This window comes from Scomber scombrus, chromosome 18, assembly GCF_963691925.1.
Source record: "Scomber scombrus chromosome 18, fScoSco1.1, whole genome shotgun sequence".
In the NCBI taxonomy this organism is placed as follows: domain Eukaryota; kingdom Metazoa; phylum Chordata; class Actinopteri; order Scombriformes; family Scombridae; genus Scomber; species Scomber scombrus.
In genome coordinates, this window is record NC_084987.1 from 10,996,834 (window position 1) to 11,021,270 (window position 24,437).

General features: G+C 38.9%; 3 protein-coding genes across 3 annotated transcripts; 2 read left to right on the forward strand and 1 right to left on the reverse strand.

Moving 5' to 3' along the window:
* Nucleotides 1-433: 433 nt before the first annotated feature.
* On the reverse strand, nt 434-9,776 carry LOC133999343 (suppressor of SWI4 1 homolog). Its single transcript, XM_062438542.1, has 14 exons — nt 9,582-9,776; nt 9,171-9,341; nt 8,471-8,572; nt 8,330-8,380; nt 7,965-8,135; nt 7,345-7,421; nt 6,782-6,889; nt 6,517-6,640; nt 6,125-6,203; nt 5,796-5,925; nt 5,534-5,694; nt 4,974-5,438; nt 1,970-2,045; nt 434-1,622 (listed from the first exon to the last, which is right to left on the reverse strand). Exons 1-14 carry the CDS (start codon nt 9,594-9,596, stop codon nt 647-649), a joined length of 2,706 nt encoding a protein of 901 aa, XP_062294526.1. The 5' UTR covers nt 9,597-9,776; the 3' UTR covers nt 434-646.
* A 3,395-nt stretch (nt 9,777-13,171) lies between these two features.
* angptl6 (angiopoietin-like 6) lies at nt 13,172-16,929 on the forward strand. Its single transcript, XM_062438801.1, has 7 exons — nt 13,172-13,472; nt 14,012-14,508; nt 14,634-14,771; nt 14,863-15,055; nt 15,913-16,106; nt 16,244-16,514; nt 16,609-16,929. The coding sequence occupies exons 1-7, from the start codon at nt 13,445-13,447 to the stop codon at nt 16,791-16,793; spliced, it is 1,506 nt and encodes a 501-aa protein (XP_062294785.1). The 5' UTR covers nt 13,172-13,444; the 3' UTR covers nt 16,794-16,929.
* A 275-nt stretch (nt 16,930-17,204) lies between these two features.
* Nucleotides 17,205-24,260, forward strand: icam5 (intercellular adhesion molecule 5). Its single transcript, XM_062438943.1, has 10 exons — nt 17,205-17,447; nt 20,365-20,637; nt 20,723-21,037; nt 21,170-21,463; nt 21,562-21,816; nt 22,106-22,429; nt 22,520-22,756; nt 22,922-23,149; nt 23,292-23,561; nt 23,713-24,260. The coding sequence occupies exons 1-10, from the start codon at nt 17,411-17,413 to the stop codon at nt 23,910-23,912; spliced, it is 2,433 nt and encodes an 810-aa protein (XP_062294927.1). The 5' UTR covers nt 17,205-17,410; the 3' UTR covers nt 23,913-24,260.
* The last annotated feature ends 177 nt before the right edge of the window (nt 24,261-24,437 follow it).

The window sequence follows — 24,437 nt, forward strand, 5'->3', positions numbered from 1 at the left end:
GAAATATATAAATAAATAACAATAAGGAATAAGATCAAAAGGAAAACAAAACATATTATATTTATATAATATTTTATATTAATTATTACAGATTAAATTGAATTTCACTCTGTAAAACGGCCTTAAATGAAATGTCTTCAGAAGTTTCACTCTTAATCACAATTGTCATAAACTCACTAAGATTTTGTCAGTAGCTGATTGAAGTCACTGTTCAGAAAAAGTGACCAGAACCCATAAAAAACACTTCCACAGAGAGCAATAGAAAAAAAATCCTCCTGTGTAATTTTAAGCTTGTGCAGTAACAGACACAATTAAATGATATAATTTTGTAACAGTGAATTAACAAAAACAAAATAACAAAAACAAAATAAACAACGTTGACTATACTGGCTCAGACAGTTCAAGAAGCAAGACATTTCAAGCCACTCTTATTACAGCAACAAGGAGATCTTTATTGCAGATATTGCAGAGGAAACAGCACCAAACACACCACGGCATGTAACAGTTGTATTTCAAAGTTAATAATACCAAACAAAACTTATAAAAGAAGCAAGTCAAGAAATAAGAGTAAGAGAAAATTCATCTGTTAGGATTATATTTGCTTAAATTTTACAGCATGAAACAGTGGCTTATTTCACAGAAATGTCTACTCTCTTGCAACTCCTCTGTTGTCCCTAAGACTCTTCCCACAACAAGCCACTCTAATACTGTCAAACACAGCCATATAAAGGATTGGATGGATACACATGTTCAGAGTTGCCAGTCCCTTGGACACTTGGTACATGTCGTAGACCCAACAGACAGTCTTTTTGTGATAGATTCTCAGATACAAGTTGTAGATATGAAAGATGTGGTAAGGCACAAAGGAAACAGCATACAGCACAACCACTGATATAACTAACAAGGCTACTTTGCGTTTCTCTAGTGGGGTTATACTGACATTTTTCCACACCACCCAAATCACTACACAGTAAGAAGTGAAAGTAACCAAGAAGGGAACTAGACAACCAAATATAGCCAGAAACATGTTGTAAGTGAAGTTGGGGATTTCGTTGGCATGCAGATGACAGATTGACACACACATAGTCCTGTTGTTTTTGGTTCCATTTCCAGAATCTGTGCTAGATGTTGAATACGTTCCTGTGCAAACTTCGGCAAAATTCAACACAGGGCAGGAAATGACTCCTACAATGATCCAGATGATGACACTGACGGCCTTGGCGTGGGCAGGCTCCACGTAGCTTCGGGTAAAGAGGGGCCACGCCAGGGCCACACAGCGGTTCACACTTATCGCCATGACAAAGAAGATGCTCGCGTATAGGTTGCAGGTGAAGAGGAACCTCTCAGTTTTACACGCAACATTGCCAAACGACCAGTCTTTCTGCTTTGCGTAGTAGACGATCAGCAAAGGCAGCGTCAGGACATACAGCAGGTCACTGATGGCCAGGTTACAAGACAGCACAACACCAGTGTGCCAGTTCCTCCTTTCTCTGGTCACCAGCAGCCAAAGGGCGAACAGGTTTCCTGCCAGGGCCACAATGAACTCGACCCCATACATTGAGGGCAGCAGGGCGATTTGAAAGTTCTCACACTCACGGATATTCATCTTGCTTTCAGCTGAAGGTTATTTTATTATCAAGCTGCTTTCACAGTCTTTGTACCGTCTAATATCTGCAAACCGAAGTGTGTTAATTAATTTAATTCCATCATTTGTATGAAGTTACATCAACATAGACCTATAACACAAAATTAAGTAGAGATTTTAGTTATTTATAGCACAAGAAAAACAGTCTGATTTTATTAAATAGCCTATAGTCTGAGTAAATAGTTATGGTCAGAAAACATGACAATTAAAACATTTTTAATTCGTAACTCATTTAATTATTTTTAAAGCTTTAAGAAGTCAAGATTTCCCCATTGGGGGACTAATAAAGGAATATATATCTTAAAATGTGATGTTCAAACTTACCGAAAGTCAGACTTGTGTTGCTTTGGCCCCTGAAGTAGCTTGTAATCTGTACAACTGCTCATTTCCTGTGTGATAACTGCGAAAAAAGTGTGATAACACATACATCGTTCAAGAACATCTCAGCCTGAGAAATGTGAATGTGATGTAGAGGGCTTCGGCTTCGATGAACTTAAAATTCACTTCCTCTTTAACCTCTGCAGACATTTCGAAATTTGAAGAAGTAATGACACCCTTGCCATGCATTTGCAAAATAAACAACCCATAGCAGTTTTGGTGTTAGTCATGAATTGATTAACTGATTCATCAAGAGTTCATATATTAGAGATCAGGGCGATGTTGCTACTTTTATCACAATGTATTTTCAGACTTCAGAGCAGCAGTACAACCCACTTTAACTGTCTTAACAGACAAACTGTGACAGAAATAGCTCTGGCTAACTGATCCTCTGCTCTACACAATAAGCTCAAGTCTACATTATCAATAGATGACTACTAAGACACAAATCTATATTTCTGCATTTTTAACACCTTTTAAACATCTTTACAGATATACATCACCTTGTTTCAACAGTGTTCCTCATATTTTTGATTTATGCAAAGACACTTAGGCTATTGTATAGTCCAGCAGTCTGAAAATGATCTCCATATCTTTGTTCTGCAGTCACATCCTTTGAGCTTCCAGCTGGATGCTATTTTCACCCACACTCATTTCTGTGTTTCCGGCTGTTTCTGTTTGTCTTTTTCCACATGCTAAGATACATTACTGGAAGATTCATGTTTTTGTAAAATAGTGGGGTCTTGTAAACCTGGAGGGGGCTGCTATATGTGCTGCATGTGTTGAAACAAAACCCGCTGCAGGTGATCGATCAGATGAGATTTGCTGATGTGTTCAGTTTTAAGTCTTTATTTAGGCCTACACCACCACATCCACAATCTCGTACAACAGTCTGCTGATTTAGGGCCTGATTTACTAAAGGTTTGCATGTGTAAAAACATGCGCAAACTTGACATCACCCGCAAAAAAATGTGCAAGCTGATCTACTAACGCGGTGCATTAAGGCTTGCGTCTTTCAACTGTGCAAGATAGAACACGCTGTCCATTTAGTACGTTTGCCATATTGAATATGCAATGTGGGGCGTTTCAACCCCAGTGTGCAAAATACAGGGAGGAGAAAATGCAAATATGTTATTTAGCACGCGCATTGTGATTTACCAAACCTGAAGGTATTATTTCTGACGCTAACTGCATCTATAAATAATACCTTTGAAGGGCAGGTAGGTATTAACCGGCTGCGCACTGCACACAGATGACTGTAGAGAGGAGGAGACGGAGGCACAATGACAGAATATGCACATGCATATGTTAATATTTTTTGGAGTGGAATATTTTTGGTCACAAATACTCTCCCATCTGTCGGTTTTTCTGGTATTTGTTTTTGTTATTACTCAATATATTTGTTAACCTCTTCCACTATAACCTGATCAAATTTAATTTTGTGCTTGCAGCTTTCTGCTCGTCCAAACTCTCCATTAAGACACGCAAAACCTTCATTTATATACTGCTGTCTCCACCCTGTTGCACCTGTTTTCATTTACCCATTTATTCTTGGTAGATCACCCGCTTACTAAAAGCGCAATCTATTGCACTGTGCAGGGAATGTTATACCCTTTATTCGGGATCTTAGTAAATCAGGCCCTTAGTAGTTTAGCACTAGAGGCACTTCACGTCAGTTTGTACAAAGGAAAGTCCAGTAGAGCATCTGATGCAGATGTTAGGGTACTTTTTGTAGGAAACCTGTGTACACTAGTTCTTATTGCCCCAAAGTCTGTCATTTAGATAGAGTTACAGTGAGGAGCGAGAATGAAGGAGAATATTACAGTATGGTGAGAATGTCACTGCTTGAGAGGAAAAGTTAGCAATATCCTTTAAATGTGTCCAGTAAATATCAAAATACATTCAAAATCTATGTGAAGTTAACCATTTTGTGTAGTTGCTGTAACCGGTGGAATTACATTACATTTTTTAGTCAATCTGTTTTCTGATCCTGTGTAAGACCTGCCATGGAAGTTCCTAGGCCATTTCCTCATTTACATCATATTAAAATTAAAATAAAAAAGACAAATGCTTACATATTACTTTTAGACAGAAACACAATTTCTTTGTTTTGTCTCACTGTAGCTCTACTAGATACTATTGTTACCTCATCACTGACTTCATACATAATGTATAATCACTACTTACAACTCTGTCCTTTCATGAAGATAATAATGGAGAGCAGCTCAGGAGCGTCAGCAAGTAAAAAATCTAATTCCACGGGCGCAGTTGCATTGTCCTTTTGGTTTGAGAAGGTTCCCAACTAAACTTAACTCAAGGGATCAGTAGGTGGAGTGAGAATCATACCCGTTGGCCAAATTCTTTAAATTCCAAAGATAAATGTCTGAATCCTCCATTTACCTTCTACATGAACTCAGGGAACCAAGGACTGTATGTAATTTTAGCACCCCATTATTAAGCCATTTGAGAATAATTATAGATTTTTGAGACTGAGTATGACAAAAACATGTTTGTAGATATTTGCCAAAGACTAAGAAACTTAAACTGAGATGTCAAGTGTGTGAAGTAGTGCTGAAGTGTGGAACCAAGCCTTTGTCTGGCAGGAAGTTAAGTCAGAAATAAAACACATCCTGAACTGAAACCACATTACTCAAAAAGGAGAAATCCACCCAGAGTTACAAAGATATATATTTTTTAACAATTTATTGAACACGTACATTTTCAATATTAAATCAGACCGTGTGAAAATATAGCACATTGACTCTCTTCTGTCCCTCTGCTGATTTTCAGCAATAAACAGTCTTACAATCAACCACCAGTCATTGCTGCAGCCATCACAAGCTTCACAGCCTGAAGAACTGATGGCAAATCGATGCTTGCTGCCCTCTGGTGCTCCAGCACAGTAATGCATTCAATGTCCAAGTCAAGAAAGAAGAGATGAGACTTTAGCCTTTTCCCTTCCTCTGTTTGAAGCTTTGCTTGGCTCCTGCACCTCTCTTCTTGAAGCCCGGCTTGCCTTTCTGATCCTTTGATCTGAAGTCTTTATTTTTCTTCCCACCAAACGTTTTCCCTTCAAATTTCTTCTTCCCACCAAACGTTTTCCCTTCAAATTTCTTCTTCCCACCAAACGTTTTCCCTTCAAATTTCTTCTTCCCACCAAATTTATTTTCCCGATCACCAGGCTTCTTTCCTCCAAATGCTTTGCCTCTGGGATTCATTTTCTTTCCAAATGGTTTGTCCCTGTCCCCGGACGTCTTCCATCCTTTTCTTTGTTGATCTTTTCCCATTTTGTCTCTCCTTGGTGATTTAGAACCTCTGTCTTCTCTTGGTGATTTACCAGGGGACATTTTCCTCTTCTTGTCAGGTGCATGAGACTTTGGTGGGCCTCGTCTCCTCTTGGCCGCAGGGAACATATCTGAACAAAAAAAAGAAAAGAAGAAGTATTTGGTTAATTAATTCAAAACAAGACCCCAGATGTAATGTTTCTAGTACAGTTCATAGTATATTCACCTTCGTCTGGCTCCTCTCCTACAGCCTGTCTGTAGTACTCTGCTTCATCATCAGATTCAGCTGCATTTAACTGATCGTCTTGCAGCCCTGGATCCTCCACTTCACTGTCGTCCTCCTCTTCAGCCTCACGCTTCTTCTTGATACCTTCAAGGCTCTTTTTCCTTTTGAGAATTAAAAAAAAAAAAAAAAAAAAAGAGTGGTTACACTCCAAATTAAAAATCTGAGTGTTATAAGAGTTACAATATCTATACAGCAAACTTACTTGTTCTCTTCTCGTTTATCCTTCTTCTGAGAGACGTTCTGCTCCTGTTTTTTCCGGCGATCCTCCTTCTCTTTCAGCTGGGCCTCCTTTCTCTTCAGTATCGCCTGGATTTCCTCCTCTGTCTTGGAGGCTGCAAAGAAAATAGAAAAAAATCCCTTTAAAAAAAAAAGGACGGTTCTGCACCAGGTCCACATAAAATAAGGTAATCTTTAGATGAATCAGTAAGCGTTTACTTTTTGAGAGAAATCATGGAATTCATACTCAATTTATCATCATGTACATCTGAACATCAAATGAAAAGATGAATAAATGAGGTCAGGTACACTTACTGATAGCATGGTAGAGGATATTCCCCTCTCCCATGCCTTCTTGTATCTTCGTCAGCTGCAGAGTCATGCGAGGACCGATCTGAGGAAGGGAAAACACAGAGCTACTATTCAGCTGCCATCCAAGCATTTATTTTTACCTTTTTGACACCGGGATGAATATTTGAGTAAATAAATATGGGATAGTTGTTTATAAAGTTATATAAAGTAATGGAGGAGTAGTGAGAAAGGGGTTGGAAGTATATACCCCTTCCTACTCCTTTTCGAATACTGGTAGTCTTGTTTGAATCGTCTTTTTATCTGTTTTTATTCTCGTGTTCAAAATAAATAAATACATTCAAAATCCATATAGATACATTGTTTAAAAAAAAATTACACTCTGTTTGCATACTGACCTCGGTCAAGCGGACAGCACTCTGTTGAGACGCCATGTTCCCTCGGCCAGAGTAGACCTGCGGCAGCTCAGTTATGTTGTGCTCCCCGTCTTGTTCTGCTTCACTTTCTGAGAGGTTCGCCCCCCTGAAAGTTGTTGAGAGCACAAAATAGTTCAGATACAAATACCAGATTAGACCAGTTCTGAATGTGTTATAACAGCAGCTACAGACCAAGCACCCTTTGGCCTCAGCACTAAAACAAGTGTACCTTCATAAAGAACCTTACTTCATCAGCAGCTCACTGATATCCTCTAACTTGCTCATGTTGGGGAACCTCTCCTGCATCAGCTTCTTCACTCCTTTGCTCATGCCCACAGGGACCACCTTCAGGCTGCTGCAAGTCAAGAATGTGATCGTACAGGTCAGCGTGATGTGTCATCAATAAATAATACAGCAGGTTGTTAACTAGAGGCTCATCAGTGCGTTTACTTTGAACATAAATCACTGAACAGTCAAGTCCCAATCTGTCATCATCTGAGCCCGACATTCATTTCACAAGACTGTTTAACAGACAGCTCGATCCTGTAGAGCTGGGTGATGTTGCCTCAACATCTGTACATTTAATCTGATTGACAGTTTACCACTTTTATAGTTTTGGATTTCAAAAACTGACATTTGCAGAAAAATAATTGAACAATCATATGAAATTTTCAATACAATTCCCACAATATATTTAAGCTTAAATTAGTCTCATCAGTGTGGTTGATCATCCTGCTATCTAGATTATAAGCAACTAGCAAAGACAGAATATAACAATGACAATCTTTAATGACAAATTGTTTTACTTACTAATGTCGAAATTCTATTTCCTGTGTTGTTGGGTTGTAATTCAGCAGCACACACCTCTTTATGTTGTTGAGGCTTACCTGGAAAACAACAATAATCTCATTTCTCACTAGAACTCAGGATTTAATAGAGTTGATCCAATCGCAGCGACAAAAAACAACTCCCACACTGCCGATCCGATACCACATAATAACAATGATAATAAACTTTAAAGTTGTTTCACAACTTGATGAAAACAGCAATTTTCCAAGAAATCAATTCTTTGACAGTCCAAAACAGTAGCATCAGAAGAATTGATCCCTGGAAAATAGTGTAATGTTAGCTGTACAAGGAACAGCAACAGTCAACTTTAAAGCATTTGATTACAGCTATCACATCAAATTCATACAGGGTTACTAGTATACAACTGTTAAATTTTTTGGACACAATGGATATATTGGATTGGGTATTGGGAAGGAAAAAACTGATCATGCTGAATGATGCAAGGATTAAGAAATCAGAAAGCGTTTACTTTTAAACATCTTCAAAGATAAACTCAGAAGACTATACTTTCATCACTTTCACCTAAAACCTTGAGTCTTTCAAAATGACAATAATGCAAAAGTTTAGCTGGTGAAGCATACCTTGTGCACATTTATGGAGGGAAACATGTTTTGAAACATGGTGGCCATTAGTTTGACCTGCATGCCATCAGATCCAAAGTTATTGAGGATGAGTAGCGGATGACGTGTGAACTGCTGCTCGTGCATCCGGTGCTTCTTCAGCGATGAAACCACATCTTTGACGAGAGTGTACTGGAAAAAATAAGTTTAGAGTCTTGATAAAACTGGATAAAACTTTAAATATAAAGTTCACTTGGGAGGTTTGGGTACATCAGTGCGTTTACTTTGAAAAACATCACTGAACAATCAAGTAATTAAAATGTCATCATCATCTGCACCCGTCTATCTATTGGACTCTGGGTTTGTTCATGAGTTAAAATGTTTACCTTGACCACTTTGAAATGTAGCATGGGGCCTTTAGGAAGTCGAGCAAGTCTCTGAAAATACAATGAATGTGTTGTTAGATGACAGAAGTATAAGATTAACACCGATGAGAACTGTTTGCTTACAGTCTAAGGTGATCTCACCATGTTGATACTACTGGGTGTCTTGCTGAAGATCATGAAGTGTGTCACTCCCAGTGGTCCTGCGATTGCCACAAAGTCTTTCAACACGTTCTTTTTCCTGACCTGGTACAAACAAACAAGTGAACAGGTCCAGATATGAGTGAAACAGCATGAAAAGATATGGCTGCTTTTCATTGTTAGACTTAAAAGAAACTCAATCATTTACAAGTTAATTTCAGACCATGTTGAGTGAACTTCCACAAATCAAACTTTCTTCTTAAAAAGGTGCATTGTATAGAATTAAGGGAAATCTAGCAGAAAAGACCTGGCATAAATATAATATTAATAATGGATGTTTTAATTAGTGTATAATCAGCTAAAAAATAAGTTTGTGTTTTTATTACCTTAGAATGAACCCTTTATATCTACATAAGGAGCAGGTCCACAGAGGCTGCCATGTTTCTACAATAGCCCAAAACAGACAGATCAAATGCTGGCTCTAGAGAGGCCTGTCACGTTTTTTTCTTGAGTTTTAAGGGTCACTATAGGTTCTTCTACAAGCTTGGATGGGAGGGAAATTCAGTTGGTTACAATCTCCAACCTTACAGCTAGATGCCACTAAATCCTACAGACTGGTCCTTTTAAAGTAAAGCATAGTGGGCTCTGTATTCCCAGCAGTAAAAATTAATCAGAGCACATGTTGAAGGCATGAGAGACAGACCTTGAGGGCCTCTGCGGTGTAGGGCTCCATGACTGTCCGTACATCCAGGATGAGCTGAGCCACGTTTTTGCCAACCTGGCCGCGATTAAACACGAAGGAGTGGGGCACCGCTCCGTACGTCTCCTCGGCCACATGGTTGGCTGTTGCTCGAGATTTCTTCTGGTTCTTGGTCTGAAAACACAAAATCCACATACTATAAGCTGACATTAAACTGGTTAATGAGCGAGTTTCTTTGATGACTTGAACCAAATCACGCTTTAATATATATATATATTAATCACACAATTGCCACTATCTGCAGCTCAACACTTGCTTTCTCGTTTAATATACACGTATACGCACATTTATTACATACATAACCTCTTGTATTTTAATGTTAAGGCTAACCTGCTAGCACATGGCGTCACTTACCTTTGATTTCCCCATTATTCAGCGACACGTACAGTTTGTGAATCAGGTCAAAAAAGTAACACTAACCCTTCATACACTGTACTAATACTGTCAAGAAACATTAAGTTCATTGTGTCCTAAAAATGTAATCTACAACAGGCCCATCAACTCCTCTAAGAAGTCACAGCGACGCCATCCACATGGTTCCTCCGCTGTGTGTCACACACTAATGTGTTCGTGTTTCACAGGTCTGGGCACAGATAGTTCCGAGCAATAGTAACACGAGTGTATAGGGACTATATGAGCGTACTCATTGTTGGAGAGTAACAAGTTACATTTAACTGCGTAACATAATTTAATAACAAAATAAATGTAACTGTAATTCGTTACAGTTACTGAGAAAAAAACGTGTAATTAAATTACAGTTACTTGAGAAAATGTTGATGGTTATAAAGGGGCTTACATCTATAGTCAGACCATTACGATTTTTTAAAAACATGTTACTAAATGAAATATTGCTGTTTTTAATTCTTTGAAATAAACATTGTTTTTGTATTTTGTAAATAAATCATGACATGGACCTTATTTGGAGCACACATGGGCTTCAATGGTGTCACAGTACCAATTAAGCCCATGTCAGACTTTTGGCATTTTTCATAAAATATCTTTATTTTAAATTCCAAAATGTACATGAACTAATGAATACACTTTCAAATGAGATTTAAATCTTGCTTTATAGGAAATGATCACCCTTATTAATCATGTCAGTATCCATGAAAAGCACCTGAACTTAATGGGTACACTTACCCTAACAGCTGAAAACATTTGTTATAAAATCAGAAAAGTCATCAAATGTAATAATTTGCATTACTTTGGTTAAGTAATTCAAATAGTAAGTGTTTAGTGTCAAATGAGTATTAAGGAAATCATTAAAAGATAAGATCGATATGTTTCAGAGTTTTTGAAAGCAACAGGATTAGATGAAAGGATTTTATTTTTATTTATTTTTTTTAATTTTTTAAATAAATGCATTTTGTTATAAAGAAATGTTGTCTGTAAGCAATTGCAGTAATCATTACCTACCAAAGGGTGGCGGCACTAAGTCTGCTACCGCCGTACAAAGACAAGGAAGAAGACATCTTCACATCCATGTTCAGAAATCAGGTACGTTCAGTTCAGTTGCATAAAGTTCTTACATTTCCTAGTTAATGTGTTTGCCACTGCAGTTTAATTACACTGGTTTTCATCACAATATTAACAGCAATGAACTTTCCCCCTGCTCTTAGGTTCTAAATAATTAAAGCAATATGTTTGTTTTTGTATTTTTACAATTACAGGTAGTTAGTATATCGATCATAATCCAACTAAACACACTTTCTGTCAAAATCACCGAATATTTCCACTCTGTCCGCAAGCTGTCCATTCTAAGTGCACGCTCTTATTAAGGACATTCACACACACAACTGATGTCACACATTTATATACAGTCTATGTGTCACACCAGCTCCAGAAACCTCCCAGCCCCTCATCCTGTAGCCCTGCTCATCAGACCTTGACCATGCTCTTCTCAGCTCTCACCTGGGTTCTTCTCCTGTTGTAATTTTGTAAGAACTCGAATGATTTTGGAAGATGTGAATGATTTGCATGTCAGTATATATCATTTGTTTATTTATCTTTTAATTACATCACAATGGGAATCTTTTTTTAATATGTTGATGTAATACTGTACCCGCCTAATACATTCTTAATAATGTGCCCTTAAAATCACAGTGAAATATGCTCCAGTGACTTCTGACCTGGTTTTTGTTGGGTCAGTGGCACAATGGCTTTCCTCTGCCTCAAAATAGCAATGCACCACCAATGCGCCTGACCACACCTCATTTTGAGACCAACACACCCATGGTTGCACAGACTGGTGCAAGTGCATTTGCTATTTAGACAACGTCGGCTATAGTGAGAAAATGATAACTGCGTCTGTCTGAAACTAATAAAAACACATGTCGCGCCCACCATCTGCTGTGCGCTGGGTGCTTAATCAACTGGTTTCAATGAAGGCACACCTTACTAACACTTCTGGTAAAATGTATTGACCGCTCCTAAAGATAAATATAGTCAATGAATATCTATAATCTATTCTCTCTGTGGGGTAAGGAGCCTAATAGTCTTTAATGTTACATGCACTGACTGACCTAAATTCTTAATTTGCAAGTCTGTATTTTATTAGAAAACTATTCTCAAGTGTACATTTCTATTTCTACATGTTTTGAATCCACACTTACAATTACAAGCTCAGTGTCAGTCAGAGTGAGAGGGCGTTGCCTGGAGAAACTTTGTTCAAGATTGGCAACAGAGAGCTAGAAACAGGAACAAAAATGAATATGTGTTTCATTTTCACACTGAGAAACTAAAAAAAAAAAGTATTGTTCCTGAAAATGTCAATGGTGCAATATTTTAAGATGCTGTCAAACCACAAAAAATTACATAATTTAAATTGTGAATATTTAAAAGTCACAAAAATTGAACACTGTGAAGCAGGGCCTGACTTATACCCGAGTTTTTGAGCTGACATGAGCGCATATTGGACAACATATACAACGATACCGATATATCTGTGGTAGGCCAATGTCAGCTGACCAATATCAGTTGGACTCTACTGTCAACTCATCAGAGCTCTGTAGTTCTGTCATTATAGATATGCAGTAGTGGTTGTCCTATACAGTATGATAACCACTGCAATACTAACACTGAATCTGACCCCACAGTGCAGTGTCGAAATGCTATTACTCCTGAGGTGCCTTGTCTGTTTTTGACCTGAGTGATTCTGTGATCAAAAGAAAAGGGCGTTACTGACAGTTGAAGTTATCATGCTCTGCATATCTAACCTCTTCTGGCCACAGAGTACACTCTAACATGCAAACAAATCGGCTGTAATAGCATGTGGGTTTTTTTTCTTCTCTTTTTTGCCGTCTGAATGTACACTCTGACTCCACCTCAAGCCTCATATATCCTTTTGGGTGTGACCACTCTAGTGTAATCAGAGATTCATTCTTCGAATAGGTATTCCACCCCCCTCATCACATACCTCAAAGGTTGCAAGGACTTAGACTTATGTGTGTCTTTGCACATTATGACAAAAAATGAAAGTTGAGACAGACCTGGGGAGATTATGCAGCTTCATCAGATCCTCAATGAGAGATCAAAGTATTTCTGAACACACAAGTAATTTGACTTTCAGTGGCTCTCAATGTGCTCAGATATAATGTACCAAAAGATCCACAAAGAGAAGACATACAGCTAAACATACAGTTCGTCACTTAGGCTACACTGATATTGCTGCAGTTTGATGGAGAACTTGCAGAACATGCTTCATCATTTTGTCTATAAAATGCAAGGGATGAAACTAAAGATGTTTCAATAATGAGGTGAAAGTGTTATTGCTACTGCATAAACACAGCACACTAGTTGTCCATGGAATAGAGTCGGTGGAAGGACAACAGGCTGATGGCAGAGGGAGGAGACCTCTCAGGATTCCTCCACTGAACATCCAGCTGAACAAGTACTGGGAGGGGGCGTCATTTGGATGGTTTGTAATTAGTTGTCTCCTTCATCAGAGATCCTGGGACACAGCCTCTGGAGAAGAAGGCACAGACTAACTTCTAATAAAACTCGGGTGTCATTCTGTTTCCTCTTCAGATTTGTTTCTGACCCAGATTTCTCTGCCTTCATCTTCTGTTCAGAATTGATGGAGCACTGCGGACGACTCTTAATTTAGGAGAAGTGGCTAATTTATGTGACTCTTCATGTCATTTTAAAAATGTGTTAGTCTCAATTTTACACAGCTTTGCATCTTGGGACCGGAAAATACACTCTGGATCAGAACATAGATGTCCGAAACACTTTTCAGCTGCTACAGTAAGTTGTGAGCTCACAAGTTATGCCAGTGTAAAATTATTTTAGGCAGACTGAAATGTACTGACTTAATTTGCTAGTTAGGTTATTAAAATACATCTTGTTCAGTAGAAATGTGCAAAATGTTGTTTTATTCAGAAACAAGTATTGTTTGAAGTGTAGACATATTCCACTGTTACCAGTCATGTGTTTCAATGTGAAAGCGTGAGATGTCAATATTTGATTGGTGTGTTTATGGTGTTGACCGTGGTTGTGGTGGTGGGATGTGGCCCTGACTCTTAAAGGATTCAGTTGACTGTGAGATGGAGGTGTGTTGATTCTGGCTGGTCTGTGTTGACTGTTGTTCCTTCAGTGTTGACCTGTCAATAAATTCCAGCCAGGGGGAAATGTGTGTACTTACTTTGCAAGGAAATGTGATGAACAGTCCCACAAATACCACAAGACAATGTCTCCTTGAATGCAAAATTGACATCTTTGTAACAGAGTGTCTGACTTGTTTTTTAATGATTAAATGCTAATTTTGTCCTCTCCTCCACCACCAGGGTGTCCTCAGAAGAATAACAGATTCATGGAGAAGACACTGACAATAGGTTTGACTCTTTTCATAGCGCTCTGTCTGGACATACCAAAAGTTGGGGGGCGAAAGGAGGGAGCCCATGGTGAGAACACTCAGAAACGTTCATCACGTTCTTCAGATACAAAAGCAGGCCGTTGCTCCTACACCTTTATTGTTCCCCAGCAAAAACTGTCTGGGGCGCTGTGTTTGAACACACAGTCTGCCACAACCAACCGCTCTGAGGAGGCAGCGCTGCGGGCAGAGCTCAAACGGCAGCAGGAACAGTTGGAGAAGCTGCAGAGTCAACTGGAGCAGGAAGGGTCCCTTGCCATGGAGGTAAGAGCCCTACGCAAGGAAAGTAACAGCATGAATTCTCGCCTTGCCCAGCTCTATGCCGAGCTGCTGCATGAAGTCATACACAAGAAAGACCAGGCTTTGGAGCAGCGAAGGGTGGAGAACCTCCTCCTAAATGCTACAACACAGGTAGGCAAACACCCTCAGTCTTTGTTGATGTCTGAACTATGTCAAAGCAAAACTGATTCTTGTCTTAATTGTCATAAAAATGTTAAAAATATCCCTTTGTTTGCTGTGGTGGTGGAACATCTCAGGCGCTACAGGTGTCCAGTAATTACAGGGAGCTTGAGAAGAAATATGGAGCCCTCACCTCCATGATGAGCTCTCAGAACCAGTTTATTACACGTTTGGAGAAGCAGTGCCAGTGCAGGGACCCCACCCTGTCCTCTCTGGTAGGAAATGAACTGTGGTCTGCATGATACTCATGGGTTGTTTACAGGAACGAAGAAAGCAATCTGTGTTTTGTTTTTGTGGTGTGAACAGGTAGCGACTGAACCACCAAAAAGTCATAATGACAGCTCTGAAGCCAACGAAATGACTAATGATGTTCAAAGGGACCAAAGTGCTGCTCCACCACAGAAGGAAAAAACAGTGGGAGCTCATTCCCTCCCTGCTACAACAGCCAGCACTCCTACGGACCCTCCTTTCATTAGTTTCCCTGTCACAAAGACTCCAGGTACATCAATGTAAAATATGTCTTATAGTAGAAATACTTGATTAGACTGAAACCTAAGGGCATCAATCTTCTGTCTGAGTTATTTAACTGCTTAGATAAGCAGCAGATGCTGATGGAGTCAGTGACCTACTGGTAGAAGGCCTATCTCTCTGAGAATGCCTAAACAATGTCAAACATCTTGAAGCTGTCAGAACAGAGAGGACTTCATAATTAAGGCACACATGTAAACACATGTATGAACACTACTTCTGCATACTTGCACAACTAGAATGTTTGAAATTGCAAACTAGAGGATTTGGGCAGTCCTTCCAAAAAGTCAGCAGCACTGAGGTGACTCAGAACCTTCTGATAGGGCTGATGAAATACGCTGTTTTGAAACAGAGGGTTTTCTCGCACAACTTCATCTATTTCCGAAATGCACAGAGAAGGGAAAAAAGTCAAAAAAGATGTAAAAACTGCAGAAACACTTTTACTATAAAGAACAACTTTATTGGATATGCTGTATATATAAAGTTGTTCTGTAGACCATAAGTGTTGCTGGAGTTTTGACCTTGAAAAATGCTGCATTACCACATATTTTCTGTGGATATATATATAAGCTTTGAAAGTGACTACACATACTTGTCTAGGATGATCATTAGGCATTATCCTTCCTCTATGTATACATTTTCTCTGTGCAGATTCCTCTGTTCAACATCTTATCACTGTGACAAGAGGCACCAAACATGTGCTGGAGGGGGAAACAAATCTCCACATGCAAAAAGATAAGCTTGAGTTGCTGTGTGTCTGTGATCTTTCTGGTGTTAAAGTAAACAACATTCCAACACTTTGTTGCATGTACTTTTCTCCCAACCCAGGACCATGGCATGACTGCCAGCATGTGCTGCAATCAGGAGAGACCACTAGTGGAATCTACCTGCTGCGCCCACAGAGTGCCAACCGTCTCCTACAAGCCTGGTGTGAGCAGAGTCAGGCCCAGGGAGGGTGGACAGTCATCCAGAGGAGACAGGATGGGTCAGTCAACTTCTTCAGGACTTGGGAGCAATATAAGGTGATTTTATGCAACTTTAAAATTTGCAAAACACACTGGGGGTTATTATTATTTTGGCATTGAAAGCCAGAGTTAAAATAATGCAAACAACATGAATACTTTACCTCAGATTAAACTGGTGTGTTGGTGAATTGCAGCAAGGCTTTGGGAACCTAGATGGAGAGTATTGGCTCGGTCTGGAACACCTCTACTGGCTGACTAAACAAGCCCAGTATAAGCTACGAGTGGCTCTGGAGGACTGGCAGGGCCGGCAGGTGTTTGCTGAATATGACAGCTTCCACCTGGAACCAGAGAGTGACTGGTATCGACTGCGTTTAGGACAATACCACGGCAATGCAGGCGACTCCCTCTCATGGCACAACAACAAGGCCTTCACCACTTTGGATCGGGACAAGGACAGCTACACAGGTCTGCTCTCACCCTGGTGCTGTTTGTTAGTTCTCTGTTGGTATGTTTGTTTGTTTTTTCTGTCAATAAGCTTGTCTTTCTGTTGTGTCATCAGGTAACTGTGCTCATTACCAGAAAGGTGGCTGGTGGTACCACATGTGTGCCCACTCCAATCTGAACGGGGTGTGGTATCGGGGTGGACACTATCGCAGCCGCTACCAGGATGGGGTCTACTGGGCAGAGTTCCATGGGGGGGCCTACTCTCTCAAACGAGTTTCCATGATGATCAAACCCACATAACATAGTTGTATTATGGACATGTTAGATGGAAACACAATTATAAACTATTGTAGATCATTTTTAGACATATGTAGAGATCCTCAAAGATATTTTCTTTTGTTAATCCTGTACAGTGTTGAGCCAGTTTGTGTCTTCAATAAAATGTATTGGAGTTCAGCAACATTGTTTGTGAATCACTGGATGATGATTAACATGTACATGTAGTTGACATGTTTGTCCTGAAGTATATTGTTAAAGTTTCCCATCAAAGCTGATGTTTTCCAATGTGCAATGTACTTTTCAGTAAGGTTACAATAAGGACAATTTCTTACTTGTATGATTATGATTGAACTGTGGCACAATGATTCATCTATGCTAACTGTGTTTATGGTGTCATATCCGTTTCAGGTTTCCTGTCACCAGGGCGTTTTTTTCCCTCTGTGTACTTCTCTTTGTTTCTCATTAAACTTGCAACTGTGTAACTGACAGCAGCAGGTCATCATCAGGACTAGTACCAACCCAGGATTAATGTAATCGGGGGCCTGAAGCTGGACATGCCCTGAACCATCCTGAAACACACCACATGTTATCTGTCCATCTCCTTTCTTTCGGTTGGTGATCTATCTCTTCCTGCCAGGATGTTGGGCATTCTCTTGCTAACATTTTTACTGTGTGGTGAGTGATAATGATGCTTTACAATACCTCTTTGTGAGTCTGAAATGTTATACAATATTTTATGCTCTGGCTAAGGGTCTTAAACAATTAAATCGTCTTAGTGAGGTTCTGTTAGGAATAATCAGACCTTAAGGCAAGAAAGATGAGAATTGTCATGTATGAAACTTTTGCTTTTTTTAAATTAACAAAATTAAGTCAAACAGAAAAAAGTGTGACTTCCTTAACCATAAAACTTTGAGGTTTAAAATGGGCGAGGTTAGTGTTGAAGTCTTTGTGGTAAAGCTTCCGACATACTGCGCTTTTCTGCCTTTGCTTGTATGTGTTTGTGTAGTAAGTAAAATAGTACACAAAAGACCTTGCAAATTAATTAAAGATTACACATGTTCATTATTATTATTATTATTATTGTTATTATTATTATTATTATTATTATTTATATTTATATTATTATTATAATTATATAATATTGTATGAGAGGATCACATTTATTTATTGGGTTTAAAATTGGCATTTTCCAAAAACGGTGATGATGTTCACATGACTGTATCCCAGATCAGTTATTTAACACTTACTGCTGGAAATATTACAGCATAGTGTGAGCTGCAATAGACCTTTTCGACATCAGACATTTTGACACGTCAAGGCAAGAAGAGCGCAGGTGCAATTTTTAAAATGATTGATGGCTGAATAAAAATGTATTACCGTGGTTTAGTGCATGATGGTTAATCAATACGCTTCTTTTGACATGTGAATGAAACTGAGCTATTTTTAATGTTCAGCTTGTTGGAATCTGAGCTATCTCTACTTGCTAAATCTTACACTATGTGTGAGCTCAGATCCGTGTGTTCGGAGATGATCGATGATCGGTCTCAACACGCTATTTATTTAGCAGTAAATGAATGAAGCATACAGAGCTCTGGGTCGAGAGCTTCCTTTCCCTGACAAAGCAACAAAGTGTTGGTCAGTTCACGAAGTCTGACCCCTATCTCTTCCTAACCCAGTATTATATACAATCCAGAATGGTTATGCAATGTGTGGTGTGGTCTCCTGGTGGGCAGTTGATCGGACTCCCTCCTCCATCTTCTCATGTGTCCTTCCTGTGACCTCCTTAAGCAACGTCCAGGGTAGTGTGATAGTTCCTGTCTCTGAAACTACCGAATCACAAAACATCCTGTATCCCTGAGTACAGAACAATATCCCTGAGTACAGAACAGTATCCCCTGAGTACAGAACAGTAGCCCTCAGAGATAACTACTTCCTAATCATTATTATTGAGAGAAGCACTGTTCTGTCTTTACCCCTGCAATGTGATAATCATGTCTTTACCAAAGGTCAACTGTCTTCCAGCTGGGATGCATTCTTATTACACAACAAACTTACTGCTTTCAAACTGTCCCACATAGCATTACCTTTTTATATGAAACAAACAATAAAGTAATTAATCCCATTATCTGATATTTTAGCATGTGCCAATTCATAGCATATTCAGTATCTACAAGCTACACCTATGTTTGTCCTGCATGACAAGTCTGTGTGAAAAGTCTATTTAGCCTCACACTGTTCAACGGATAAGTGATGTGCATTAGTGATCTGAGCCACTAGAGTATGATGCAGCAATATCTACTCTTTTTTTCTTTTTCTTTAACATTGTCTTTATTCTGCTTTGAACATTTATGTCAGATACGGAAGCTTATTGCATTCACTTGAAAACATTAAAATGCTCTGTTTTTCTGAGTCATTTTTTTCTGTTGTTCTGTTTTTTGAGTGATTTTTGGAGAAGTGAGGCTTAATGTTTGGGTTGAGACATGACGAGATTTTGCTGTTATTGAGCACAGTATGATACTGTGATAAGTATGTTTACATTGAGAAGGATTTTAAAATGCATGGGGCTGTATACGGAGGAGTCATTCATCCAGCTGTATACAGAGGGATGAGTGAGTGCGACCCTCTGGGGGTAGGGTCATTTATTCATTGATCTGGTGTAGGATGAGCCACCACAGCCCACAAGCACTAACACACATGTTAAGGAGTGCACAGGTTGTGATGCGACTCCTTTAGGGTGCACAAAGACAGATCTCTCATTAGTTTCACTTTATAACGTGATTAGATGTTCTGCTTTGATGTTTTTTTTCTTTTTCTGGTGTGACAGAAATACGTTTCCATAGATTAGGAGCAGCAACAGTAGGTTAACGTTACTCGCAGGTTGGAGTTTCTCACATGATTTTGAAGTATCGCATTAATTCAGAAAATACTCAGAAAAACAGAAAAAAAGGCTCAGAAAAAACAGAAAAAATACTCAGAAAAACAGATAAATTATCTCATTAATTCTAAAATACAAAAGAAATTACTCAGAAAAACTTTTAAACTTTTAAAGGTGAATGCAATAAGCTTAAGTTTAAGTAGAAAAATGGGAAATCCACAATGGTGGCCACATCATTTCAAAGTCATTGGATTTTCCCCTTAAACAAATGTTAAAAGTTATTTTTTCACATTTAAAAAGTTTTACATTTTCTTTTAGCCATTGATTCAAAGGTGGCTTTAGGGCTGTTTTCCAGTGCACAGCAATTATATTTGTTGTGAAGGGGGTGGATGTTGGAGGTTTAGTGAATAGTCCACTAATAAGAAGGTCAGTCCAGAAGGAGTTCAATCACTGGCTCCTCCTAAGGGTAAGCAGCTGAAACATTGTAAAGTGCTTTGGACAAAAGCACTATATAAATGAAGCAATTTACCAAACTAACAAAAATATAGCAAATATCTTTTTATGGTCACACCCTACATTACAGTAGGACATATACCAAGTAAACATAACTTGGGGCACAAAGGAAGATTTATTTGGAAGAAAGTTACGTTTCCTACATTAATTATGAATGTCTCATTTTAAAGTCCAATAAAAACGTTTCTGTTTGTGTATCAATAGATGCAGGCAGTACATGTCCCACTGAGCTAAACCCTCTTTCTCTGGAGCCTCCTGAGATTATAGAAGAATATGGAGCGTCAGTCATTGTCAACTGCACCAGCACAGAAGAGTTTCATGATGGGATGAAGTGGAAAGGTGACAGTGACATGGAGGAGGACGAATTTTTCATCTCCAAGGAGCTGTTTATGAAAGACTGGAATATGGAGGCCCAGTGCCAAATTATACTGAATAAAAGTCTTACATGCAGCAAAGACCTCAAAATCACTATTTACAGTAAGTATTTCAAATAACTATTATAGAATGAAAGAAGAGCAAAAGGTATATAAAGTAACCCCATTATCTAACTTTGTTTTTATAGAGAATCCAGAGGACGTTCAGGTGTTTCCTGCAAGCTCCTCTGCAGTGGAAGGGACGCAATATGTTCTGCAGTGTGATATCATCAATGTTGCCCCGGTTCAAAACCTCACTGTGAGGTGGTACAAAGACGATAACATCATCAAGACAGACTCTTTCACCAACACAACCAAAACACCAGTAAGTGAGTCTTCTGTTCTGACTGTCAACATCAGCAGAGGAGACAGTGGAGCTCAGTTTAGATGTGAGGCTCAACTGGACGTAGGGCCAAATGGACCACAAACTCCTGTTTCATCTAACTACAGTCCTACTGTGTCCTGTGAGTAAACATTATGTTGTTTCCAGATAGACTGATATTTTACTGCCGAATTTTCACAATTACAGAACTTTCTTTTCATTTGTATATTTCAACTTAGTTTAATCATAAAAAGGCTTACCATTGCCTTTTCAGATGCTCCTGAGTTCAAGGACAAAACTGATATTGTTGACATCTATGTGGAAGAGGGGGATAATGTCACCCTGAACTGTGAAGCAGACGGGAACCCATCTCCTCGCTTTCGTTGGACCAATGATGGGGTTGATATCTCGGAGAACACCAACAATCTCTATATTAATCAAGTGAACACCAACACAACTTACACCTGCACTGCTTCCAATCATGTGGGTAACATGACTAAGCAAATCCATGTTCATGTGGTGAAAACTACCATGGCCACGACCACCCCAAAGCCATCAGATCCAAAAAGTATACATCCTGATGTCCTTTTCATATATTTAAATATTATTTTTTCTTATTGTGCACCAAAATGAAGCTCTGACTATATATATATGCTTGCTTTTCAGTGGTAGACTGCCCACTAACAATGATGCCTGCTGAAATCGTGGTGAAATTTGGAGATCCAGTTTCAATCAACTGCAGCACATCAGCCACAGATTTTGAGTTACTTGGCTGGGAGGCTACAATTGGAGGCAAAACATCTGAAATGTCTTCTCTGACCTGGGAGGTTGACAAGCTAGAAGCCTGGCACACTGAACCCAAGTGTTTTATTACAATAGATCCATCCCAGTGTTATGTGATACCAAATATCACTGTTTATAGTGAGTAGTCAACATACATCCTAACAATGTCTATTGCTTGCAGAAAATAAAAATCCCCCTTTACAGTATATTTGCAGTACACTTCAGAAGTAAAGTAAATATGGAAGACATGGTGGTGTACAATAGCCTAGAATAGTTAATAACAGATAGTGTTGGCATAATGCTGAAATGAAATGGGATATAAAACATTAAGCCTGTAAATACTTGATATACTAATGTATTCATGTGGCTGCATTTTTAGAGCTATTGTTGCATTTATTTTTCTTACCAATTACTTTCTTGTTTACAGAGACTCCAGACAAAGTGTCAGTCTCTGCCTTGGGTTATCGTCCGATGGTGGAGGGTACAGAGCACCAGCTGACATGTGAAATCATCAATGTAGCGCCTGTAAGATACCTCACAGTGAAATGGTACCAAGACAATGAAGTTGTGCAGACACAAACGTTTAATGACACCAGTTTGACCCCAGTGAATGAGTACTCTACTTTGAACGTCACTCCTAAGAGTAATTACAATGGAGCACATTACAAATGCGTAACTGAGCTGCACCTAGGACCAAATGGATCAGAGACCTTCTCCACTGAATCTGCACCTTACATTGCTGATGTGCATTGTGAGTTTTCCACTTATCCATTTTGTACTTGCTGAGCACATCCCAGACATTCGTCATTTTACATTAATTTAAACTGATGTTTAATTGCAGATAAGCCACATATCCAAAGTTGGACACGGAATTACGCTAATGTGGAGCATAATATCAGTATGGATATGGTGCCCTGTCATGTTGATGGAAACCCTCAACCCACTGTTCAATGGTACAATAAGGGAAACCTGATCAATGGGTTTGAGCCTCTCACCAGGACTCAATCAGGAGAGTACACAGCTGTATTCGAAAATAGTGTTGGCAACATCAGCACTATTGTTGATATCACAGTTGAATGTGAGTACATCAGACCTGCTTCATTGTATATTTCATTACTACTACACACATCATTGCGTCCCATGATTCCCAAATGCACTGTATCAAAGTGTTATATTAGTTATTAGTTTATATTTCCTTTTGCCATGATTTGTTCTAAAGAGTATTTTGATACAATATTCACAGATAGTCCTTCTTTTACCTGTGATGATCGCTATGATGTTGAAGAGAATGGTAAGCCCCAAACTACGTGTGAACCAGAGGGAATACCTGCGCCCATTGTCACCTGGTTTAAAGATGGACAGGAGGAGCCTCTCCCGCAGCACTGGACAAGGAAATATAGTGGAGAATACTTACTTAGGGCAACCAACAAGCATGGACAGGCCAACCATACACTGGATCTCAATGTTTTGTGTAAGTTTCAATGTTTGGAATTACAAAAAATGTTTTTGTCTACATATGTTGTTTTCTTGACAATGAATATAAGTGACATTTCTTAGCATAGTACATCTTGCAGCTCATATAGTGGTCTCAAATGTCACCCTTCTCTCCACAGATGCACCTGAGTTTACCCTTGGAAATGACTCTATGGTGGTGACCCTGGGTGAAAATGTGACTTTTAACTGCAGTGCTAAGGGCAACCCTGAGATAACGATTGTGTGGAAGTACAAATCTGCAGAGAATGTGAAAGAGACCACTAGGGGGAGCACGAAGGTCGTCAACATCACAGGAGCCACGTCTACCAATGCTGGTGTTTACTTGTGTTCTGCCAAGAATAAAATTGGGACGGTTACAAGATCTGTCACAGTCACAGTCACACTGACAGGTATTATTATTATTATTATAAGTGACTCTATTCAGCACCTATGGAAATGTTGATGTTGCCATACACATGATGCAGTTAAGAAAAATCACTTATTGCAGCCAGAAGTGAGAAGTATCTTAACAAATGTTGTTTTATCTTGTTTTTCTTACAGTGAATGAGCTCCCTTTGTACCTACCTTTGTGGGTACCTATTGTATTGGGCATCATCATCATCTCCCTCATCATCCTCTACTTCATGGCGAGAAAGAAAAAACATGGACAATATGCTTTTGTCCCTGACAAAGAAAATGAAAGATCAGAAATCCCCATGAATCCAGTGTCTAATGGGAAGACTAATGGCATAAAGGTTTAGGATATTTATTACTTGTGGAATAAGTAAAATCAAATCAACTCTGGGGACTGAAATCGTATTGAGGTATGCCTTTTATCTTTCAGGGGACCAAACTGTAAATATTGCTTAATTTTGCATTCTTTTTAGTTCTTTAACAATTAAAAAAAAACTAAAAACAAAGAGTTTCCTAGAAGTTGTCTGATTATTATAATGCTCGATTATTATTATTATGTTTTAGCTGTGTAAACTTTTTTTAAAAACTCTTAACAAAATTACACAATAGCCTCGGTGTTAATGTATTGTGTTTTATTTGGATGTATATAAGAAATGTACATAAATAATTTCAGATCGACAATAAAAAAAAAATCAGTAAAGTCTCCATCTATAAATTATGAGTCATTCATTACCTGAATATGTGAACTGGTGAATCTTATTGGTGGGAGGGTGATCCTGCAGCTCAATGCCTTGCACAAGGACACTTCAGAAGGGTAATATTATAAACCACACATGGTCTGAGAGAGTTTAAACGAAATCTATCATTTGAGG